This window comes from Triturus cristatus, chromosome 7, assembly GCF_964204655.1.
Source record: "Triturus cristatus chromosome 7, aTriCri1.1, whole genome shotgun sequence".
NCBI lineage: Eukaryota > Metazoa > Chordata > Amphibia > Caudata > Salamandridae > Triturus > Triturus cristatus.
In genome coordinates, this window is record NC_140590.1 from 308,187,277 (window position 1) to 308,209,805 (window position 22,529).

The 22,529-nt window shown below is 45.2% G+C and overlaps 1 protein-coding gene across 1 annotated transcript in view; it reads left to right on the top strand.

Annotated features, from left to right (window-relative positions):
• Positions 1-22,529, top strand: part of LOC146809528 (immunoglobulin superfamily member 1-like) — a 788,293-nt gene that overhangs the window by 754,527 nt on the left and 11,237 nt on the right. The window contains exon 15 of the mRNA XM_085614874.1: positions 21,638-21,675. Coding sequence (XP_085471000.1) covers positions 21,638-21,675 — 38 coding nt within the window. The remainder of the gene's footprint in view (positions 1-21,637; positions 21,676-22,529) is intronic.

Genomic DNA, 22,529 nt, shown 5'->3' on the forward strand with positions numbered 1-22,529 from the left:
TATTGGGGACTGAGAATGGGATCCTCCCATTGGATCTCACCAGTGGACTTAACCCAGGGCTTGGGAGGCGAAGGAATCGCTCAGGTGACTCCAATGCTTCTCATGGCTCTAGAGGCTCTCAAGGTCACTCCAGAAGGAGACTGACCACCCCTCAGAGGAGGGAACATGAGGCCAGAATGCAGGAAGCCCAGCTGAGGATCAGGAAGCAGGAGTTAGAAGTAGCCCTGATGGAAGAAAAACTGAACAAGGCTAGGCAACCTAGAGAGAGTGGGTCTATACCCACTGGTGGAAGCATTGTCCCTAAGGACAAAGATAGGGTCTTTGATAATAGGAACCTGTCTAAGGTTGTGCCCCCCTACAAAAGTGGGGATGACATCCACAAATGGATAACTGCTCTTGAGAGAGCCTGCAAAGTACAGCAGGTTCCTGAAGACCAGTGGGCAGCAATCCTCTGGCTCTCCTTTGAAGGAAGAGGCAGAGACAGACTCCTCACTGTTAGAGAAGAGGATGTCAGAAATTACAGAGTCCTGAAGAGTGTTCTAGTTGATGGGTTAGGCTTAACCACTGAACCGTACAGGTTAATGTTCAGAGACACCCAGAAGACACAGACTCAGGACTGGTCTGAATACATTGAATGTGCCACTAAGGCTTTGGAGGGTTGGTTGCTGGGAAGTAAGGTATCTGATTTTACAGGATTGTATAATTTGATGATGAGAGAACAGATTTTAAATAACTGTCAAAACCAGCAACTGCATCAACACTTGGTTGACTCTGATCTGACCTCTCCCCAAGAATTGGGAAAGAAGGCAGACAAATGGGTCAGAACCAGGGTTAAGCAAAAGAACCAGATCAAGGGCCAAGGGGGTGATCAGAAGAAAACAGACCAAAAGGGTGGAGATCAGAAACCTAAAGACCAGAAGTCTTCAACAGGGCCCCAAACTACTGCTAAGGAGGGTGGGTCCCAACAGTCCAAAAAGAAGAAAGAAGGTCAAAAGAAACCCTGGTGCAATCATTGTAAAAATACAACTCACTGGACTAGTGATTGCAAAAAGGGTGGAGCCCCCAACACTGTTGCCCCTAAGGCACCTGCTCCCAGTACTACTGTTAGCAGTGTTGGTCCCCAGACAAAGGGTGTAGTGGGAATCACTATGGGAACTGAAGGAGATTCTGACTTAGACAGAACCCTTACACAGGCAGTCTTGATCTGTGATGGGGACATAGATTTGTCCCTGACTGTGAGCCCCAGTAACCTGGGCAAGTACAGACAGACTCCTTTAATTAATGACAAAGTGGCTCAAGCCTACAGGGACACATGTGCCAGTGTCACTATGGTGACACCAGGCTTTGTGGACCATGGACAATACATACCAGGTGAGAATTACCTGGTGACCAATGCCAGCAATGCCACTACTTCACATAGTGTGGCAGTTGTTAACTTCTCATGGGGAGGGGTAACTGGCCTCAAAAGGGTTGTGGTTAGTGCAGACCTCCCAGTAGAATGTTTGTTGGGCAATGACCTAGAGAGTTCTCTATGGTCAGAAGTGGAGTACAGGACTCATGCAGAGATGTTAGGTATATCATCACATGTCCTTGCTGTGACCAGGTCACAGGCCAAAAAGTGCCTCACTGAACCTCAGGTCTTGGATCCTGGAACAATGGACCAAGCACCTACCAAGAAGAAGAACAGGAGGGTAAAGGCTGTGCCTTCCCCCCTGCCTCAGAGTGATGATCAACTTTCCCAGGAAGCTGATCTAGAGGACCCTGAAGGAACTGTCCCTGAAGAGCTTGAACCTGATCAGGTTGAGTTTCTGGGGACAGGGGGACCTTCAAGGGCTGACTTGAGGCAGGCTCAGTTATCCTGTCCCTCTCTTGAACCCCTCAGACAGCTGGCTGCTGCTGAGGCTGCTGGGAATGCTCAAGGTACCCATAAAGTGTATTGGGATGAAGGGCTCCTTTATTCAGAGGCTAGAGACCCCAAGCCTGGTGCTACCAGGAGGTTGGTCATACCTCTGCAATTTAGGGGCTTCCTTCTTACCTTGGCCCATGATATTCCTTTAGCAGGACACCTAGGCCAGAACAAGACTTGGGACAGACTTGTCCCTCACTTTCACTGGCCTCACATGAATGAAGATACAAAGGAGTTTTGTCGCTCCTGTGTGACCTGCCAAGCCAGTGGCAAATCAGGTGGCACAACAAAGGCCCCCCTCATACCACTACCTGTGGTGGGGGTCCCCTTTGAAAGAGTGGGAATAGACATAGTGGGTCCCATGGATCCTCCCACTGCATCTGGGCACAGATTTATACTGGTGGTAGTGGATCATGCCACCAGGTATCCAGAGGCAATTCCCCTTAGGACCACTACAGCACCTGTTGTGGCCAGGGCCCTGCTGGGAGTATTCTCCAGAGTGGGGTTTCCTAAGGAGGTAGTATCTGACAGAGGTACCAACTTTATGTCAGGATACTTGACAGCTATGTGGAAGGAATGTGGTGTCAACTACAAGTTCACCACCCCTTATCACCCACAATGCAATGGGCTTGTTGAGAGATTCAACAAGACCCTAAAGGGTATGATCAAAGGATTACCTGAAAAGCTCAGGCGAAGATGGGACATCCTTCTACCCTGCCTTCTGTTTGCTTACAGAGAGGTCCCACAAAAAGGAGTTGGCTACAGCCCCTTTGAATTGTTGTTTGGGCACCCTGTGAGAGGCCCACTGTGTTTGGTGAAGGAAGGATGGGAGTTACCTCTCAAAAAGCCTAAGCTAGACATAGTGGACTATGTACTTGGTCTCCGCTCCAGGATGGCTGAGTATATGGAGAAGGCATCCAAAAACCTTGAGGCAAGCCAGGCCTTACAGAAAGCTTGGCATGACCAAAAGGCTGTCTTGGTTGAGTTTCAGCCAGGACAGAAGGTATGGGTGTTGGAGCCAGTGGCCCCAGCAGCACTCCAAGACAAATGGTCTGGACCCCATACAATCCTGGAAAAGAAGGGAGAGGTCACCTACTTGGTGGACCTAGGAACTCCCAGGAGTCCCCACAGGGTACTCCATGTTAACAGGCTTAAAGCATATGTTGACAGGGCAGACACGGGCTTGCTCATGGCTACAGATGAGGGACAGGAGGAAGAGAGTGACCCTCTCCCAAACCTGTTGTCTCAGAACCCTGAAGATGGCTCAGTTGAAGGAGTGACCCTTGGAGGCAACCTCACTGCCCATCAGCAGACTGAATGTAGACAGGTTCTACAATCATTTTCACATATGTTTTCCTTGATACCTAGTCAAACTGACTGGTGTACCCATGTGGTGGACACTGGTGACAGTCTGCCTGTAAAGAACACGCTCTACAGACAACCTGACCACGTCAGGGACTGTATAAAGGCTGAGGTACATAAAATGCTGGAATTAGGTGTCATTGAACCCTCAGAGAGCCCCTGGGCTAGCCCAGTGGTTCTGGTCCCCAAACCTCACACCAAAGATGGCAAGAGAGAGATGAGGTTCTGTGTGGACTACAGGGGTCTCAATGCTGTCACCAGGACAGATTCACACCCTATTCCAAGGGCAGATGAGCTCATAGACAAACTAGCTTCTGCAAAGTTTTTGAGCACATTTGACTTAACAGCTGGCGATTGGCAAATCAGATTAGCTGAGGAGTCCAAGGCCAAAACAGCATTCTCAACCCCAGGTGGGCATTATCAGTTTGTGGTGATGCCCTTTGGTCTGAAGAATGCACCTGCCACCTTCCAAAGGCTGGTGAACCAAGTCCTTACTGGGTTGGATGACTTTTGCGCAGCATATCTTGATGACATTGCTGTCTTTAGCTCCACCTGGGAGGATCACCTGATCCACCTGAAGAAGGCTCTTGAGGCTCTGCAAAGGGCAGGCCTCACTATCAAGGCCACTAAGTGCCAGATAGGGCAGAGTAAGGTTGTATATTTGGGCCACCTTGTAGGTGGAGGCCAAGTTCAACCACTGGAGAGTAAGATACAGTCCATCCAGGATTGGTCCCCTCCAACCACCCAGACTCAAGTTCGAGCTTTCTTGGGCTTGACTGGGTACTACAGGAAGTTTGTTAAGAACTATGGGTCCATTGTGACTCCTCTTAATGATCTGACATCCAAGAAGATGCCCAAAAAGGTTCAGTGGACAGTAAGCTGTCAAAAGGCATTTGATGACCTGAAGGAGGCCATGTGCTCTGCACCTATCCTGAAAAGTCCTGACTACTCCAAAGAGTTTATTGTCCAAACAGATGCTTCTGAGTTGGGTGTGGGAGCTGTGCTGTCACAACTTAATGTAGATGGTCAAGACCAACCCATTGCTTTTATTAGCAGAAGGTTGACCCCCAGAGAGAAGAATTGGTCAGCTATTGAGAGGGAGGCCTTTGCTGTGGTGTGGGCCCTGAAGAAGCTGAGGCCATACTTGTTTGGCACTCACTTCAAGATTCAGACCGACCATAAGCCCCTCTTATGGCTAAATCAGATGAAGGGTGAAAATCCCAAACTGCTTAGGTGGTCCATTTCCCTACAGGGGATGGACTTTACAGTGGAGCACCGGCCAGGTACTGACCATGGGAATGCAGATGGTCTCTCCAGGTACTTCCACTTAGGACATGAAGACGAGACTGGTCAAGGCTAGTTTAATGTCCCAGCGTTTGGGGGGGGGGTTGTGTAGGAGAGTAGGGTCTGCTATCCTATGATCACCCCAAATTTTTGCTTTTTGCTTCACTGGTTTTTGACATATTGAGGCTGTGGGCCTGCCAATCAGACCCCCAGCCTGCTGTTCTCTCTACTAAATTAAAACTATGCACCCTAGGTGCATAACCAATTGGAAGTGGATCACCCTGTCAGCCCCTGTACCAGTGTACACTAGGTACCCAGGGCATTGGTGTACCCAAGGCCTGCCAGGGGCTGAAGCATGTATTATGCCACCCCAGGCTTGGCCTAACAATCTGACACAACTGGCTGATCACTCAGCTGGGGTAAGTTGGTGTAATCACCTCTTACTTAGGTGTAGTATACCTATACCTAACCTTAAATGGGACACCTGGTAACCTGTAAGTCACTCCTATGGCAGGCCTTAACAATCCTGAAGGCAGAGTGCTTGGTTCCATGTGAGATGGTGCTCTGGCATGAGCTGAGCCTGTCTGCAGTGGTCGGAACAACTTCCTTCTACTGTTTCCAGATATCGTCATACCATATACTCTTAAGTGCATTATGAACCTCGCGGTTAAATGCTATCTTTGGTTTGGCTTTATCAAAACATGTCGAGTAAGGTGTCATACGAATTGGAATACTAACCCCTCGCCAATTCTGGCGACGGGGTTAGCATTCCACCCTTCTAGAGGGACACGACATGTACAGTACCTGAAACCCGGGTCAAATCAGACATAGCCTCAGCTCCACAAAATGGATGCTGCCACCACAGACACAAGTCTGCCCTCCTGCTGCTGGGAGTCCTTCCAGCTTGGGAGGTGTGGACAAAGGGTTTCCTGCCAGGAGAGGTGCATGCACCACCCCAGACAGGATTTTGTGTATTGGTCAGGTAGGGCTTGAAAGAATCCAGACATGCCTGTGGCTCACAAGGAGCCTCGGTGCATATGCCAGTTCAAACCGGTCCTGGGGCACACCAGTCCCGGGCCTGGGGCGAGCTGGACAAAGGATTGGGGGTGTAACCACCCCCCTTCCTGGTCCCACCCATAGGGAGGGACCTAGCAGGTAGTCCGGCCCCTAGAATCCGCTTAAAGGTAGGAGCTGTGTCCTAAGACTTCAGACATCCTGGAATCAACTTGAAACTAAGAAGAAGACGGGAACTTCGACATTCTGCTGCACAGAAGACTGAAGTAAATCTCCCCTGTGGTCAGGGAGTGACCACCTTGCTAACGCAAGCACCATCCAGCGAATCAACATCTGCTTTGCCGCCGCCTCCCGCCGGAGCCCGAGCCCAGAGACTGACAAGATCTGGACCTCCAGACCTCTCACCGCCCGATCCACGGTCCCTGAAAAGAGGAGACCCGTGGAGGCACCGAGACACGTGGAGCCAGCCATCTTGAAACGACCACGACAAGCTGACAAGTGCAACAACCGAGGCTCCCTCCAAGTTGTGCTTTGGGATCTGAGAAGCCCAACACCCGAGCAGCATCTGCACCAAAGGTGAGCCCTCCAGACTCTAAACGATCTGCGTGGGGCCCTTCTGCATTTTGCCACTCGACGCGCCTAACCGGTTGCTGGCCCGCTGGCTAGTGGCCATCTTGGCGACGAACTTTACAAAATACACCGCTGGTATGGTTGCTCCAGACTGGCCCTTGCTCCCCTCCAAAGGAGCAGTCCCTCTGACCTTGCTGGTCAGAACCATCAGCTTATTTCATCTCCTACAACAATTGCTTTTGCCAAGGCTTGTTTGCTTCGATCAAGTCGCCGACACCGCTGACAGCGAGAACCTGCGTGTGACAGCTTGTGACCCGACTCCTGGACGTCGTCGACCTTCAGGGACCACGTGGCTGCAGAGACAAGCTACACCTTTTTTCCTGTTTGCACCCGACATTGCCTGGTACCCACCTGGTGCCACGCTGGTCACTGGCTAGTGACTGTGAACACTGTCCCCTCTGCTTACAGGTCTTCAACATCTCCGATCCACTCTTGGATCCACCGCATCTCTCCCGGACCGACCGCCTGCAGCATCTTTGTCTTCAAGCTCCACGGAACAGATAGAAGAAACCCGACGCACTTCGAGGCCTATGCACCCGCTTCCTGTGGGTGAGGTAAAGCTGGCACTCCTGTGCCCAAGTGTAGTATTACATCTCTAGTGCCTGGGTTCCAAATCTTAAGTTCCTAGTCCATCCGGAAGATCCTCTTTGCAGTAACTTTGTACTTTTTACGCACCCATTGAAACCTATGGGAGCACGCGTGTGACTATTTGCTCTGCACACGCCACCCGTGGACCTCCTGGTCACTAACTGAAGTTAGCTCCTTGTAGGCCCAGCGATTCTAGAGGCCCTAGGCCTTTTCCCTTTTCTGTTCGTGGTACTTATACCACTATTTTAGTATATGGTTTGAGCGGCCACCAGGGCCTATCCATATAAAGTGCAACTTCTGTGTATTCTACTGTAATCTTGTTTGACGATTTGTGCTCCTGTGCTCATAAAGAGACTAGGGGTTACTTTGAGAAATAAATACATATATATTTTGAATATATATCTGTGTGGTGTCCTTTCATTGGTATAAAAGGGGGTTACTTTTGGTAAAACAGCTTGCTTAACACGTTTCACGAGTTTAGCCTCAAAGACTGCTTAGCCTACGCTACCACTAGGGCAGCTAGTCCGAAAAGGTTGACTTACAACCACACCATAAGGGTTGCTTGGCATGGTACAAGGTGATCACTTTAACTAGTGAGCATCATATACCAGGCCAACTTCTCACACCAGGCACTTGCAGTTCCTGGATGCTTATTCGAACAGCCAGATTTGGGGTCCATTCGGAATTATGGATGTGAGGTGATGGGCTGGAGGTGTGTGGGGAGGCTGTTCCAGGTCTTTGCTATGATGTGGGAGAAGGTGCATCCTCCACTCTGCTTTGGTAGATGTGGGGAGTATGGGCGGGGGGTGTAGTCTTCTCGACGGTTTGTGGAAGTTCAGGTGGTGGTTAATGTATGTAAGGGGATCCTTTGTTGTGTAGAGTCTTGTGTGCATGGGTCATTAGCTTGAATTGTTATCTCTTCTATACGGTGAGCCAGTGGAGTTGCCTGAGGTGGGGTGTGATGTGGGTCATCGGGGAAGGCAGAGGATGAGTATGGCTGCGGTGTTCTGTATGGTCTGAAGTCTCTGTAGGAGGTGTGCAGCAAATGCTGTAGCCCAGTCGGCTGGTTTGAGGGTCTGTGTCATGGAGCGTCTCGTGTGTAGGGGTAGCCACTTGAAGATCTTATGTAGCATGCGCAGATTGAGTAAGCGGGCGGAGGAGATGGCGTTAATCTGTGATTTCATGGTGAACTTGTTGTTTATGATGATTCCGAGGTTCGTGGCGTGGTCAGAGGGGATGGGTGCGGGTTCTATGTCTGATGGGCACCAGGAGTCGTTCCATGTGTTGCTGGTGCTGCCAAAGATCAGTTTGTCCTTCTTGTCTGTGTTCAGCTGCAGGCAGTTCTTCATCCAGCCAGCAACGTTTGTCATGCATCTGTGGAACTTGGTTCTGGTGGTGGTGGGGTTGTCAGTGAGTTAGAGGATGAGTTGCGTGTCAACTGTTTAGGAAATTATGTTGAGACTGTGGTATCTGGAGATGTTGGCCATCTGGCTCAAATATGCTTAGAAGTGTGTGGGGCTGAGGGATGAACCCTGGGGGACATCGCAAGTGTTCTCCTAGGGTTCAGAGGTGAAAGGTGGGAGGTGGATCGTCTGGGTTCTTCCAGTTAACAAGGAGGTGCATGAGACATTCCTTCAGTCTTACATGTTTTGAAATATTTCAAGACTACATCTTCAGAAGTGCTTTATAATATTTATGAAAATTACCTTTAAATAGCGCAATTTGCACCTTTTAAAAACATTCTCAGGAGGACCCTCCAATGCCCCCTGCCCTCCCCACGAACCCTCTTAAACCTGGCGGGCTCACTTGTTTCACTCACTCACTAAGTCAAACTTGTTCTCTTTTCCCCAACTTTTATGCCACATTAATTTGAAATGTCACCAGCCGCAACTGTTATAAGGTAGGATGTATGGGCAGCCTACAGGTAATGTACCCTGGAATACTACCAAATATCTCATTCCAAGTTTCTGTTCATTTCTGTCCAGGCTGTAGACCTCTCTCATATTGGTTGCTTATGATCTTTAAAAGAGGAGAGGTGTAAATGCACTCATCCAATTTGCACTGAGTAAAGGAGCAAAGTGAGTGTTCCTGACCTTCTCCAAAGATGTAAAAAAAAAAAAAATTGAGCCAGATACTGGAGTACTGGACTGAGGAAGTTCACCTGCCCATGATAATTTTGTGATAATGGTGGCAAAATTGTGCATTATTCAGAACAATTTCCCTAAAAGAATATGAAAAGTCTTTGGTGATGCAGAAAATGCATCTTCAATTATGCTCATCATTATGCTTTGGCGTAGTGGAGCAACTCTAGGGGAAAGAGATTTGTAGCAGAGGAACCAGGTAGATTTAAACTACGGGATGCATCACATTTTGCATCTGCATTCAAAGAGTGCATCATGCCTATTTACCTCTTTGCCCAAGAAGAGCACATTGACATTATTGAATGCGGATTGATGTTGTGAACCTGGTATTGGACTGATGCAATTCTCTGTATAAAACATCTACGTTGAAATGGTGTTTATCTTAAGTGCTGCATAAGAAGCAAGGCCTGACTGGAAACCAAAATCAGCTCTGGCAAAAATGTTCAGAGCACCCCTATGCTGCAGGAGGCGGCAGCTATCAATGGTACATGGGGTCTGGCTGGATCATGGGATCCCATGCTGCTATGAAGGCAGCCCCCACCCTAGCTTGTAGCCCACTGGGAAAAGACCAGTGTGTCAGACTGGCCAGTCCAGCAGGGATCAGAAACCATTCACATACAAGGAAAGCAAACAACTCTGACAAGCTTAATGCAAAGCAACCTTATTGTTAACGAAAAGGTTTAACGTTTCGTTCTCCAATACATTATTATAAACTAGGGAAAATTTGGTGGGAGGTGAGTTAGAATTGGGATAAAAATAACTAATTTATCAAACTTCATTTGTCTTCTAATTACAGAGATCAGCACTTGCAGAACCCAGGGGCTCTCAACCAATCAGATACATGGTATCAGTAAAGAGGTGACTTTCAAATGGCTGAGGAAGCCGTCATGGAATTAGATGGGGGAAACACAAGCAGATGAAGGGCCAGCAGACAGGTTACTTTTTTAGCGCTAGTGTTCATGCCCTGTTTATTGCTCTAACAGAAAATCCCCAGGACAGTGGTGACAGACAGGCAATGCGAGCAGGTGATCATCCTGGCATTTGGGTGGATGAATGCTGATTGGTTAATCCTTTCTGTCAAACTTCCCTGGCCCGGTATGGTACTTTGGAGAGGGGTTCGTGACTATCACCCTACACTTGGGAGTTTAGGGCCATGGCTTGCATAAGACCGGTGACTCACCAAGGCAGCTCATGCAGCGTCGTCTGTCTGGGCAGAGAGCTGCCTGCCTGTGAACAGCCGAATCTGCTTTGATAAGGAGCTCTGGATGCTTAGGACACATTGTTTCATTGGGAGGGAACAGTTTCCATTTAAAAATAGCCACAGCAGTGCAGGCGTGACGACAATCTAAGGAAACCCAGAGGGAAGAGAGGTCGGAAGGCTGTCTCACCCAGGAGTAATGAACTCAGCAGAGCTGACCTCGAGCGATACACTGCAGAATAAAGTTCTGACAAGTGACTAAGCATAAAAAAACATAGAGCGAAAGACAGAAATAAAAATGCTATTTCCCATAGAACACACCAAGAAGTGATTCTTCTATAGTCCTTTAAGTTACAGTGACCTCAAAACAGCCGCACACACTGTCCCAGACTCACAACCTCTACCTGATTTGCCATGCAATCCAGAGATAACATTACCAAATTGTTACCATCTATGCTGGGAAAACCTTGCAATGCACTCAGAGGATTCTGGAAGACAATATGCAAATGAACAGAAAAATACTGCATTCCTGTTTCTAAAATAACTCTTTTCGCTTCGCTTCCACTTTTCTTAAAATAGTAAGTAATGCATACAGTTCTACCGTGCATGTGAATGCAGCAAACAACAGCTTGGTGTGTTGCCCTGATTACATTGTTGGAAGAAAACAATCTTATTAGCTTTTATCATGTCTTGAGAACATTGCCAAGTTCCAATCGGAAGCACATAGTCCTTCTATTACCTCGAGCATTGCTAAGAGTTAGGGTGATGTTTAGGAGGCAAAGCAGTGGAGTGGGTAGCAAAGCATCATGTTGGTCTGCCGGCCAACATGATGCTGAAAAGCCTTTACCAAAAAGCTTTAATATTCTTTCCATTTGCAGTGGCGCTGGCAGGGAGCGGGCCCGCGGGTGGCGGGGGGGATTTTTTTTTTTAACTCTTACCTCCTCATAGCCGCTTCTGTCTCTCCTTTGTCATTGCTTCGCTGACGAGTCCCGGAAGCACACAGGCTTCCCTAAGCAAATGTTGTGATTAGTCTGAGCGCCGTTGTTTGGCGCTGGGATGGGGACTGGAGAGCCTGGGCATGTTCTCCACCCATGTTGAGCCCAGTGGAGAACATGCTAAGTGCGCATGACTGTTCGGCCGGCCCTAGATGGCCGGCCAAACCGTCATCCACACTTAAGTGCAGGAACCACTCTTCCCCCGTGGCACCAGCCCAGCCCCGCTCTAACCCAGCCCCGTAGCTCCAAAAAATAAAATGATAATAATGTTATTATTTTATTTTTCCTTTTTCCTGCTCTGAGAGCAGTGGGGTAACGCTCTTCCGCCGTAGCAGAGTAGCTGCCCTTCCATTTGCCAAGTCATGTACTGGGGCAGATTTACTCATTTTCATAGCAACGCAGTGCAACAACCACATTTGTGCAGTTGCTTTGTGTAAGGAGAAACCCAGCGCAGCATCTCACATCAAAATATCAGGAGACAAAATGGGGCATATTATCAAGACAGGCGATAAAATTATCGCCGCTTTAGCCGCAGAAAACTGCAGCTAAAACGGCGATAATGGGCTTGATAATATGCTCTATGGAATTTCAATTGAAGCCCATGTTAAATGTGAAGGACATCTAACATGGGCTTCAATTGGAATTCCATAGAGCATATTATCAAGCCCATTATCGCTGTTTTAGCGACAGTTTTCTGCCGCTAAAGCGGCGATAGTTATATCGCCTGTCTTGATAATATGCCCCAATGTACCTTATACGATCTCCAAAAATGAACAACTCCAAACACAAAGAGTATGAGACAGGGAAGTTCATGCCCGGGATACAAAATATGTCCAATGTGTAATAACCTCACGCTCTTATCCTGAATTTAGTATTTCTAGATTAGGAAGCCTCACCCACAATATGTGGCATGCTTCTTCATTGGCTTCCTCACACCAGTCTGGTAGGATGGTACAACCGGGGCGGACTCAACTTCATATTGTGAGGGAGTTCTTAATAAAAGCTATTTTCTGGGCTAATTCGGGAATCCAGATATAAAAATACCTTAGGGTAGACCTGGAGGATTTATTTTTATTGGTCGGTATAATTAAAAATAAAGAGGGGATCTTATAGGTACAATGGCCTTAACATCCACTCACTTGCCAACAAATTTCTGCCCAATTAGTTGTCCTAATAAAGGCCAGGGGCTATCATCAGGGCTAATAAAGAGGACCCCCTCCATGTAGGTGAGACTGAGCTTTCCAAGTTTTACCTACAGGCGTATATGCATCCTACTGTGGGCCAGTGGCAGCTCGAAGAGAGAGTGCTGCGGAGTGGTGGGGCGGGGTGGGGCGAGGGAGGGGCAGGGTTGGGGGGTAGTGGATTCGGACATACGACAGAATGGAGTAAAGTAAGTAAATAAATAAAACTATTTACCTTGCGCTCGCTGCATCGCCGAGTTGGCAATGCAGCGAGAGCAAGGTAAATAGTTTTAGAAGGAAAAAACAGACACCAAAGGAATTGACATGGTATCTCAGCAGCACAAGCAATGATGGTTGGAGGGATACTAGCAATGTAATTGATGGCTGGATGGATATCACAAAGAGGCTAAGCATTGTCAAAGCCAATAGGTGTGATGCCATCACTCTAGCACTGACAAAAGCAACAAAAATTCCTGATACATCAGAAAAAAAAATATTACTTGTTTCATGGATACCTTACTTAGATGAGATAAAGAATTAAATGAGTGATGACAAAGTATATTTTTCAGGTGCAAAATAGCCTGCATTGTAGATACGGGGAGATGGGGGCAGGGCAAAGAGGTACCTACAGGAGCCTCCCCCAGATCAGTGTGGCAGCATTGAGAACTCTGACGATATGTATTCCTTTACCTTGAAATAATCACTTGGGGGCATATGTATCAACCGAATTTTTAATCGCAAACGCTGCAATTCGCAAAAAACAGCATTTGCGATTAAAAATTCGCAAAACGGGATGTATGAGGCAAATTCTCATCGCAAATTTAAGGAATCGCTAATTTAACGATTTCTTAATTTTGCGTAAGCATTTAAGAATTCGCAAATTGCGATTTCTTAAATGATATGTAACACGCACCAAAGCATTGCGAATTATCCTTAAGAAATCGCAAATTACCACCAACTTCTAGTTGGTGGTAATTTGCGATTTCTGTTAAAAATGCACTTTTTGGAAGTTTACAAAGTGCCACGTGGCGCACATACATGCCCTTAGGGCATGTATGTGCGCCATTTGCACACACATGCTCATTTCAGGGGTGCATCAGGGTGTCATCATGACACCCTTGCACCTTTGAAATTATTCTCAAATTGCGATTAGCAAATTGCGAATCGCAATTTGAGAATTACTTCCCATTCATTCCTATGGGTCTCCTGGCCCATAGAAATGAATGGGAAGGTATTCCTTAATTGCGATTTCGCAATTTGCTAATCGCAATTAAGGAATTTCAAGAAATCGCAAAAGTTTTGCGATTTTTTAAATACATCCCGTTTTGCAATTCTCAAATAGCGATTCTTTAAAAATCGCTATTTGAGAATCGCAAATGGAGATGTTGATACATATGCCCCCGATCCCTATAATTCACAGGCAGATTTCTTTGATTCAAAACATGCCTTTCTCTATTGTGGTTAAACCTCGTGACACTGCTGCCTCAGGCCAAAGGAGGCAGTAGTCAGTTCGAGTACACTGTTTAAAGATAACTGCTCCTACTAAGGTTTTGAACATGAAACTCCTTTTGTGACCTTTGGAGCCATATGGCAATTCTGCAATGTTCTGCACTAAGCAAGTTCAAGTTTATTTCAAAAAGCCAATAATTGTGCATTGAGATTTTTTCCTCCCTTCACGCCTGACTTGACCCTTTCTGCTCAGCATTTGTTTAATGCCCACATGACCCTTCAGCAACTTCATAGTTGATGGAGTTTTGAGTGGGAAAAGACCAAGGTGCTGGGGGGGACATTTCAAGTCCGACCCTATAAGCCAATCACAGTCCTGCGTAATACACACTGTAAATCAACATTTTCATACCAACTGATCAAATATTGTATCATTACTTAAGTCAGCATAAGTGTTGAACGTGTAAAACAAGGATTGGTAAATGCATTAGGTTTCACCAATGTAATAATAAGCTGTTTTTGTTGTAAGTTGTAGCTTGCTGAGTAGTTGGAGAATATAAGTTACATAAAGTCTGTTAAAGTGTTATGACTTGTTTATGTACAAAAAGGCAATATATTGTGCTGTTACTAGTAGTATATACATTAACAATAATTGATATAATAGCAATATGTGTTTAGGTGTTGTTCTGACACCTTTTGGGTTCTGTGTCACTGCTCCTGCTGCACCCTTCAACTCATGCCCATAGTGCTTGCAAGATAACTGCATCCATGACTGCCTGTTTAGTAGTAACATACAGTAATTTTTGGTGTTTAAAGGAGTTATGCCAACTTTTGGCCCTGGTGCCACTGCACCATTCAAATCATGGCCCTAGCACCTGCTAGATAAGTGAACTTGTGACTGCCTGTTTAGTAGTAAAATGTTGCAATATTCTGTGTTAGTGGGGTCCCTAGAGCTTATGGCCCCAGTGCCACTGCACCAGCTGCACCATTCAAATCAAGCCCCTTTTAACTTCAAGATAACTGCAATTGTGTCTACCTCTATAGTCGTAAAATATAGCAATATTAGGTGTTTAGAGCAATCCTGACAACTTTTGGGCCCAGTGCTACTGCACCTGCTGCACCATTGAAATCATGACCCAGTTGTCTACAAGGTAACTGCACCTGTGACTGCTTGTTTAGTATTAAAATATAGCAATTTTGGGTGTTTAGTGGGAGCCTAGAGCTTTTAGTCCTGGTGCTCCTGCACCTCCTGTACCATTCCAATCATGACCCTATTGCTTGCTAGATAAATGCACTTGTTACTGTCTTGTTTATTAGCAATAATCTGAGTTTAGTGGTGTCCTTAGAGCTTTTGGCCACAAAGCCACTGCACCTGCTGCACCATTCAAATCAAGTTCCTTTATACTGCAAGGTAACTGCAATTGTGACTGCCTGTTTAGTAGTCAAATATAACAATATTATGTGTTTAGAGGAGTTTTGACAACTTTTGTGCCCGGTCCCACTGCACGTCCTGCACCATTCAAATCATGACCCAAGTGCTTGCAAGATAACTGCACTTGTGGCTGCCTGTCTAGTAATAGAATATAGTATAGCTCTTGTATATTAACTTTATTTTTAATGCACAGTGTTTATTACAACATTTAGAATTTGATCATAATGACCAAATAGTTTAAATTTAAAAAACAATCTGATAATGCCTACAAAGTGCAAAGACAGGTACTGAGGCATGAATAGGAAATGCCACAAACGTTCTAATGCTAAATCATCGGCTTTAGACACCTAAATAGTAAACAGCAAGCATTCCAACATACTATTTAATGGGAAGATATCTTATCTTGACAGTGAATGGGGCTTAAACAGTGCGAACAGCTTTAGTAGAAGTATGGTAAATGTGTGCAGCAGAGGAAGTTTAAAAAAAAGTTTAACACAAAAGCAAATGAACACAGTAATTCGGCCACGGGAACTGATAAGAACGTGTGGGCTGATGACCTGCACCTGATGAAACGAAATGCATAACTGAAATAGTTTCTAGACACTCAGTTAATTACAGTTGTAAACACAAAGGCACGTTTTAATGGCAAAAGTAGCCGAACTGAGAATGATTGGTAAAATTAGTGAAAGCTGATAACAACACAAATAACTAATGGTATTCAAGTGCCAATTACTTGCCCATATCACGCTCTTGTTAAGAAGTGGTCGGGTGGAACTTTTTTTTCCTTCCAAAAACTGTGTAGTGACCATTCTGCATTTGCTTGGCTGTATCGTGGACAACACTCACCGAATCGCAGTACATACACTTTCATGCCAGAGTTGGTACACTCTCTTCTCAGCGTGGCTCAGATCCTTTCAGTGGCCCTGCCAGAACACAGCATTTACTGTGCATACTGACATGGGGTACCTTCACTTTAACAAACGTTTATGTTGATGGCAAGTGCTTACACTCACACAATATGTGCACTCACATTTAAAACAAACAATCATCTAGGGGAATACCTAGGAGCAAACCAATATAATGCCCACATATCAGAGTGTGTCTCTGTAACCCATCCCAGAGGTGTGGCTAACATCTGGCTACACTACTCTTCCAGTCCCTCTCCTAGTCTAATCTGGCAAGAGATCAATCAAGTGAGGGATGGCCTGGGTCCTATGACATCTGTTCTCCTGCCTTTGACGTCCAGCTTATCTCCTAAGTCCCCTTCCTCTTTCTGGCTTCTCCAGTAAGCAAATTTCGTCCCACCAAATGGCTGTATTGTTGCAGTTCCAGGCCTCTTCACACCTACTCATGTAGCAGCTTGGCTCAGGCTGTGAAATGCTGACCAATCAGAAGAGGCTGCTACAGGGCTGCTTTAGGTAACTTCAGGATAGTAAGTCTTAAAGCTTCTTTCCTGTAATAGTTATAATAAATCCGACCTTGGCAAATTGTTGGATTTATTGTAACTATTATTTTGAATGATATTGCTAGCTAGCTCCTAGCAAAAGTTAGACTTTATTAAGTTTAATAAAGTTTTCCCTATGTTATCCTATAGGGCTAGCAGCACTACAGTAGGGGAAACTACTTTGGCTGTTTTTTTCCTACCAGGACATATAAAATCGCTATCCCTGCTTTCTATAACAAGGCACTCTACCTTTGGGGCACCTAGGCCAAACCTAACAGGTCGCCTATAAGTTGGATATAGTTTCCTTTTTAATCCAGCCTGCAAGGCAGGCCTGGCTTTAAAATTACACCGTACAACACAGTAGTGTACACTTAAGTGCAATAGGTCAACTGCGGTCTCTAAACCTACATGCCCTACCATATGCTAGGGACTTAAAGGTAGGTTGTCTTGGCCAATCAGATTGATACCAATTATTATATACCATTAGACGGCAGAACACTGGCCCTGCTGAGCAGGACCCAGGGCACTTTCAGAGTCTGTAACCACAAGCATCAGTCAAAAAATAAGGGTGATCAGGTCAAAAAGGATGACTTTCCTACAGGTGTGAAGCCATATACTGTGCGAAGGTGAGATTTTGTACCATGGACAGTACAGGTGAGGTGTGATACCATGCACTGTGTACAGATGATGTGTGATAGGATGGCCTGTAAGAAGTTGTGATTCAATACTATGGACTATACAGCTGATGTGTGATACCGCGCACTGTGTGCAGATAATGTGATAAGATGATCTGTGTGCAGATGGGTATTACTATGACTGTGAGTGCAGATCTGGTGTGATACCAAGGACTGTGAGCAGACGATATGTGGTACCATTGTCTATATGCAATGAGGTGTCACTGTGTACAGATGTTTTGTGATACCCTGGACTATGTGCTGGTGGTGTGATACAGTGGAATGTGTACAGGTGTATGTAACTGAATGGACTTTATGCACATATGAGATGTAAAACAATGGTCTGTGTGCAGGGGGCATAATACTATACACTTACAATATACTAAACAAATCCATGGCTGCTGTAAATAATAAGGATGATCTTTTTCATCTGTGTTGGTAAAGCGAGACTGAGAGAATGGGAGTTTTCCTGTGGATATGGGATTAAATGCTCTGTGAAAGATGCATTATCAGCTCAGAATTAAATTGAATATTCTCATTGGAGGAAATACCAACTCATGGAAATGATGCTGAAGGCATGTCATCTCTAGGGCATTGTTACCACAGTAAGGAATTGACTGGCATTGTTTGGACAGGTCTGCTGATTGACTACAACAGTGTTATCCACAGGAAGCATAGGTATTCTGCATGGATGCAACAAAACTGACGCAGCACAGGAAGGGTAGCCTTACTGGGTGGACAGAGCAACAATAGCTGTTCAGGCCTTCACATTACATCATAGACAGACATAATTGCTGATTAGTTTTAGGAAATACACCTCTTACAGTGCCACTACCTTCCCAGTGCTTAATTTGTGCTAGTGGTCGAAAGCGGTGGGCACAGCACACCTTTTTAGTGACCAGGACTTACTTTTCCTCATGGTAGTTTTGACCCAGAGGAAAAGCAAAAAAGACAGACCAGGGAAAAAAGGAGAAAGATAAGAAAATAGTGAAAAGAATCCTGCAAGTGAGATAAAAAGACATTAAGTGCATGGCAGTGTAAGAAAGAGGCATGAGTTGGAATCAAGACTAGGTAGCTTATGAAAGCTACCTAGTCTTGATTCCAATCCAGCATCCCTGGCAATACACAGTACTAACGCTGGGTTCTGAAGACGGTCTTTTATTTATTGAGTTATTAGGTAATTATTTATTTAGGGCGTGATTACGACCTTGGCGGATGGGATTCTCCTTCACAAACATGATGGATATCCCGTCCGCTATATAACAAGTTCAAAAGGATGTCACAGAACTTGTAATACTAGGGGCGGGCTCTGAAGACGGTCTTTTATTTATTGAGTTATTACTTATTTATTTATTTAGGGCCAGATGATGCATCTTAGCGGATGGGATACTCCGTCCCACACATGACAGATATCCCGTCCGCCGTATTACAAGTTCAATAGGATATAATGGAACTTGTAATGCGATAGACGAGATTTCCGTCACACTTGTGACGGAGTATTCCTTCCGCCAAGATCGTAACTTGGCCCTAGTTATTTTACAAAACAAGCACTGCTTGTTCCCCTTCCCACTAGAAGGACTCCAATGGCGGTTTTTAGCATTATTACTTCCTTGTTTTCCTTCATAAAAATCGCCTGTAAAGTTGAATTTAAATCCAATAATAATACTGCGCGCAAAGTTTCCCTTAAGTGTTTTTCAAAATGTAGAATTTGTCATGAATTTTACAAGTATATGAAGGGAAGAACTCACAGTTGTATCGGTTTGTACATGTAGCTCTCAGTACTGGGGGCTACTCCCAACTAAATATATTTTCCTGGCTACGAACCTGAAAATAGTATCTCATGCATTGAGATGGAGCAAACAGGCAATCAGACTGAAGCACTCCTGTGGGTTGAGCCACAGTGGGATCAGCAATGGCTCAAGGGATGGTTGAAGGTTGCTGAGAAAAAAGGCGAATGGCTGAAGAAAGCGGAGTCAAAATCCCTTAGTGTGTTGTGCCTATAACATATAGATATATACACCTATGAAAAGGGATTTATTTAAGGAGGTCTCAGCTGCACAAGTAGAGCTGGAAGGAGGATAGTTCTAATTGTATAGGTTGGAGCAGATGAGAAAGATACTTCCAAAGATACTACATCAAGCATCAGTAGTTTTAACGTCAAATTCAGGAAACGGACAGGCCAAGAACAGCATTGGGTGTTTATTGCATCCACGCACATAGGTGATTATCTCATCGACTTGTCACTCATCCCATAGAAAGCTGCGCACACTGACAATCGTGAGATCCACACGGAGGACAGAAATACGTCAGCCACAATCAAAACCTTGATGATAATTTCTTTTCAGTCGGAAACTGCAAATTGTGGTGGTATTTGGCCATGTCCTAAATGTATATGTGCTATTTTCACAGGGACAACCTGCAAACCCTGATCTATTTTACCACAGTGAAAACCTGGCACGAATATTTGTGCAAATAGCGCATTTCGTGGTTAGGTTCCCTGAAACTCACACGAGTGTTCCAATTTGTGCATTGTTGGACTAAACTTTTATTGTATAACTGTAGTAAAACATGAACACACAGGCCATCTGAAAAGTTCTTGGTGGGAGCTTCTCAGTCTCTCTAGGAGGAAATGACTTCTTACTGGAGGATGGAGGAAGTCCCGCCTACCGTAACAGAACATATAACAGCGGTACGCTTTGTAGGGCCTCATTACGAGTTGCCTGGAGTGATCTCCCCAAGGAGAAATAACTCTGAGTCTCTAATGTTCCGGGGCCCAGAGTTATTAGTTCTGCGAACGCTGCCCCTGAAAATCTCAAGCCCAGAAACAGCCGACCAAGACTTTGCAGGTGGATCTGAGGGGGGTGTGGGCAGCTGGTGTGCCCAGACCCTACACTGCAGCAATAAGGGAGCTGAAAAAATCCCTCCAGGTGAAGTAAAACCAGCTCGCCCTTTCCACTACCCGTGCCCACACATTTACCACCTGCTCCAAGCATGTGATAAAGTGTGCATGTGTTTCCCTAGTAGATGGAAAATACATGGAACTGGATCCAGTATTCTCAAGGCTACTTGTATTTCACTTTCTGGGGTAAATAATAACCCATAATTCCCAAAAGTAGTTTAAGATGTATTGGCTGAAATCAGATATTCAAGCCTTCTGGTGTTCCACACCTCTATATGGGGAAGTTGTATTCTACTCTCAGGTAGGCAGCAAACTCTCATACTTAAGTCACTGCTAGGACCAGTTGGCTCTCATAAATCGCCTCTGGCGCAGACATCATCCACTCAACAGAGCCTAGCACTGTGTTGGTGAGCAAGATGCTAAATTTTCATAGTTCACTTGTCGGTTAAAAGATTCACTAGCAGATTTCAAGACTTAGGGTTCATATTAGCGAAAAGAGAAATAACTAAACATTGGAAGTCGCCGAGAGGTCCCAAGATGGCCCCCTGGACAGAAGAGCCTCTAAAATGGGCAGGATGTGAAGGGCAGGTCCGGATGAGGGAGGCCAAGAGAGGAATGAGACACATAGCAATTGCCAGGGCATGGGAAGCCAGGATGCATGACCTACTACAACCAGATCCAGAAGAGCCGAGGGAAGACGACGAGACCTAAGAGAGTAAGACCCTGATGAACAAATTCATCGCCTATAGATGAGGCAACACTATACTAAGGGTTGGATTTTCCCCTTACGACCTAAATTCTAGCCAAACATCGCACGACCCCCAAACCAGCCCCCCATTAGCGGATACATATAATGCTCACTGATGTGCACATTAGCGCTTTACTTCACAAAGTGAACTCGCAGAGAGGGGAGGGAGGAAGGGGGGAGGGACACTGTAGTTGTCCTTTGTTTTTAGGAGGTGCTCTAGACAAACATGGGAATACCAGTAACAGATGTATCTGTAGAACCAATATTACTAATGTATATTCACTGACGGTCTGTTGTGGTGTAATAAATGATCAATAAAATGTGTTTAAAAAAAAAAAAGATTCATAACGCTGGGATCCAGAAGACAATACATAGCATTAGTCAGATAAAGCGTGGAAAAGTGTGTCACACATGTACTGCGCCAAGGACTTTCTACCCTCCAACAGTTTTACTGGAAAAATGTAAAACAATGAAACGTGTCATATTATATGGTAAGTTGTTTTATGCAATGTCATGTTATGTTACCTGTTGGAGCACGTTGTGCCATTAGTATGTTCTTATAGCACTGTTGTTTTGAAAGATATGTATGTATGTGTATGTGTGGGTGTGTGCTATTTTGAAATTAACTTACAAAAATGAATAAAGAAACCCTCATTTGTTTCTATTACTCAATTCCTACTTTGTCATGCTTTCAGATTCATCAGTTATCAGCAGAAGAGAGTCAAATTCTAATGTGAGTAGCAGCGTGCTGCCATACATGACATTTTTTTTATTTTGCATAGCTTTCCATGCCCCATACGGCGACCTGACGGCAATTTGAAATGCCAAAGAAAGAGAGAAAAGAAGAAGGTGATGGGGTAAAGTAAAAGTGTGAGGAGAGGAAGAGAGTCTCAGGAGGGAGGAGTAAAGACTAGGAAAGAACAGTAGAAGGGAGAGGAGAGAGTCTCAAACTACAAATGGGAATAGATAGCAAAAAGGGGAATGTCATTGTGGGAATGGCTACAGGCGGAGATGGGAAGGGAAATTGCCTTTACTTATGTACCTTTGAGAAACGAATGCGGTACACATTATCACTAGGCCTGGGAATAATTTTAATTACGCAGGTTTAATTGAAGTAATCCTGTTAATTCTTCATTACTTTTTGACACAGATTTACTCATAATAATGCAATTATACCTGGTCTTTCTGTTGCATTTATCCCTATTATATTAGCACAGAATACATCCTTGTGTCAGTTGTAAACACAGGGGAGCATTTTGAGCTAAGAAACGAGAGCTAAATGCCAGGAGTAAGTTGGGACAATATCCCACGCACATTTAGCGAGCATGAGTGGCTGATCGCGATACTATTCATATTCTGTTGCATTTCACGATATTTCTTTAGGTAAATATATCCTTGCGTCCATTTTGGACATGAGAGGACATTTTTGCACTAAGAAAGTTGAGTACAAAGTGGCATTTGGAGAAAATATAGAGTTAAAAATATGAAGTACCAGAACTATTGAGGGGCATATTCTCAAGACAGGCAATAAAATTCTCGCTGCTTTAGCGGCAGAAAACTGCCGCTAAAACGGTGATAATGGGCTTG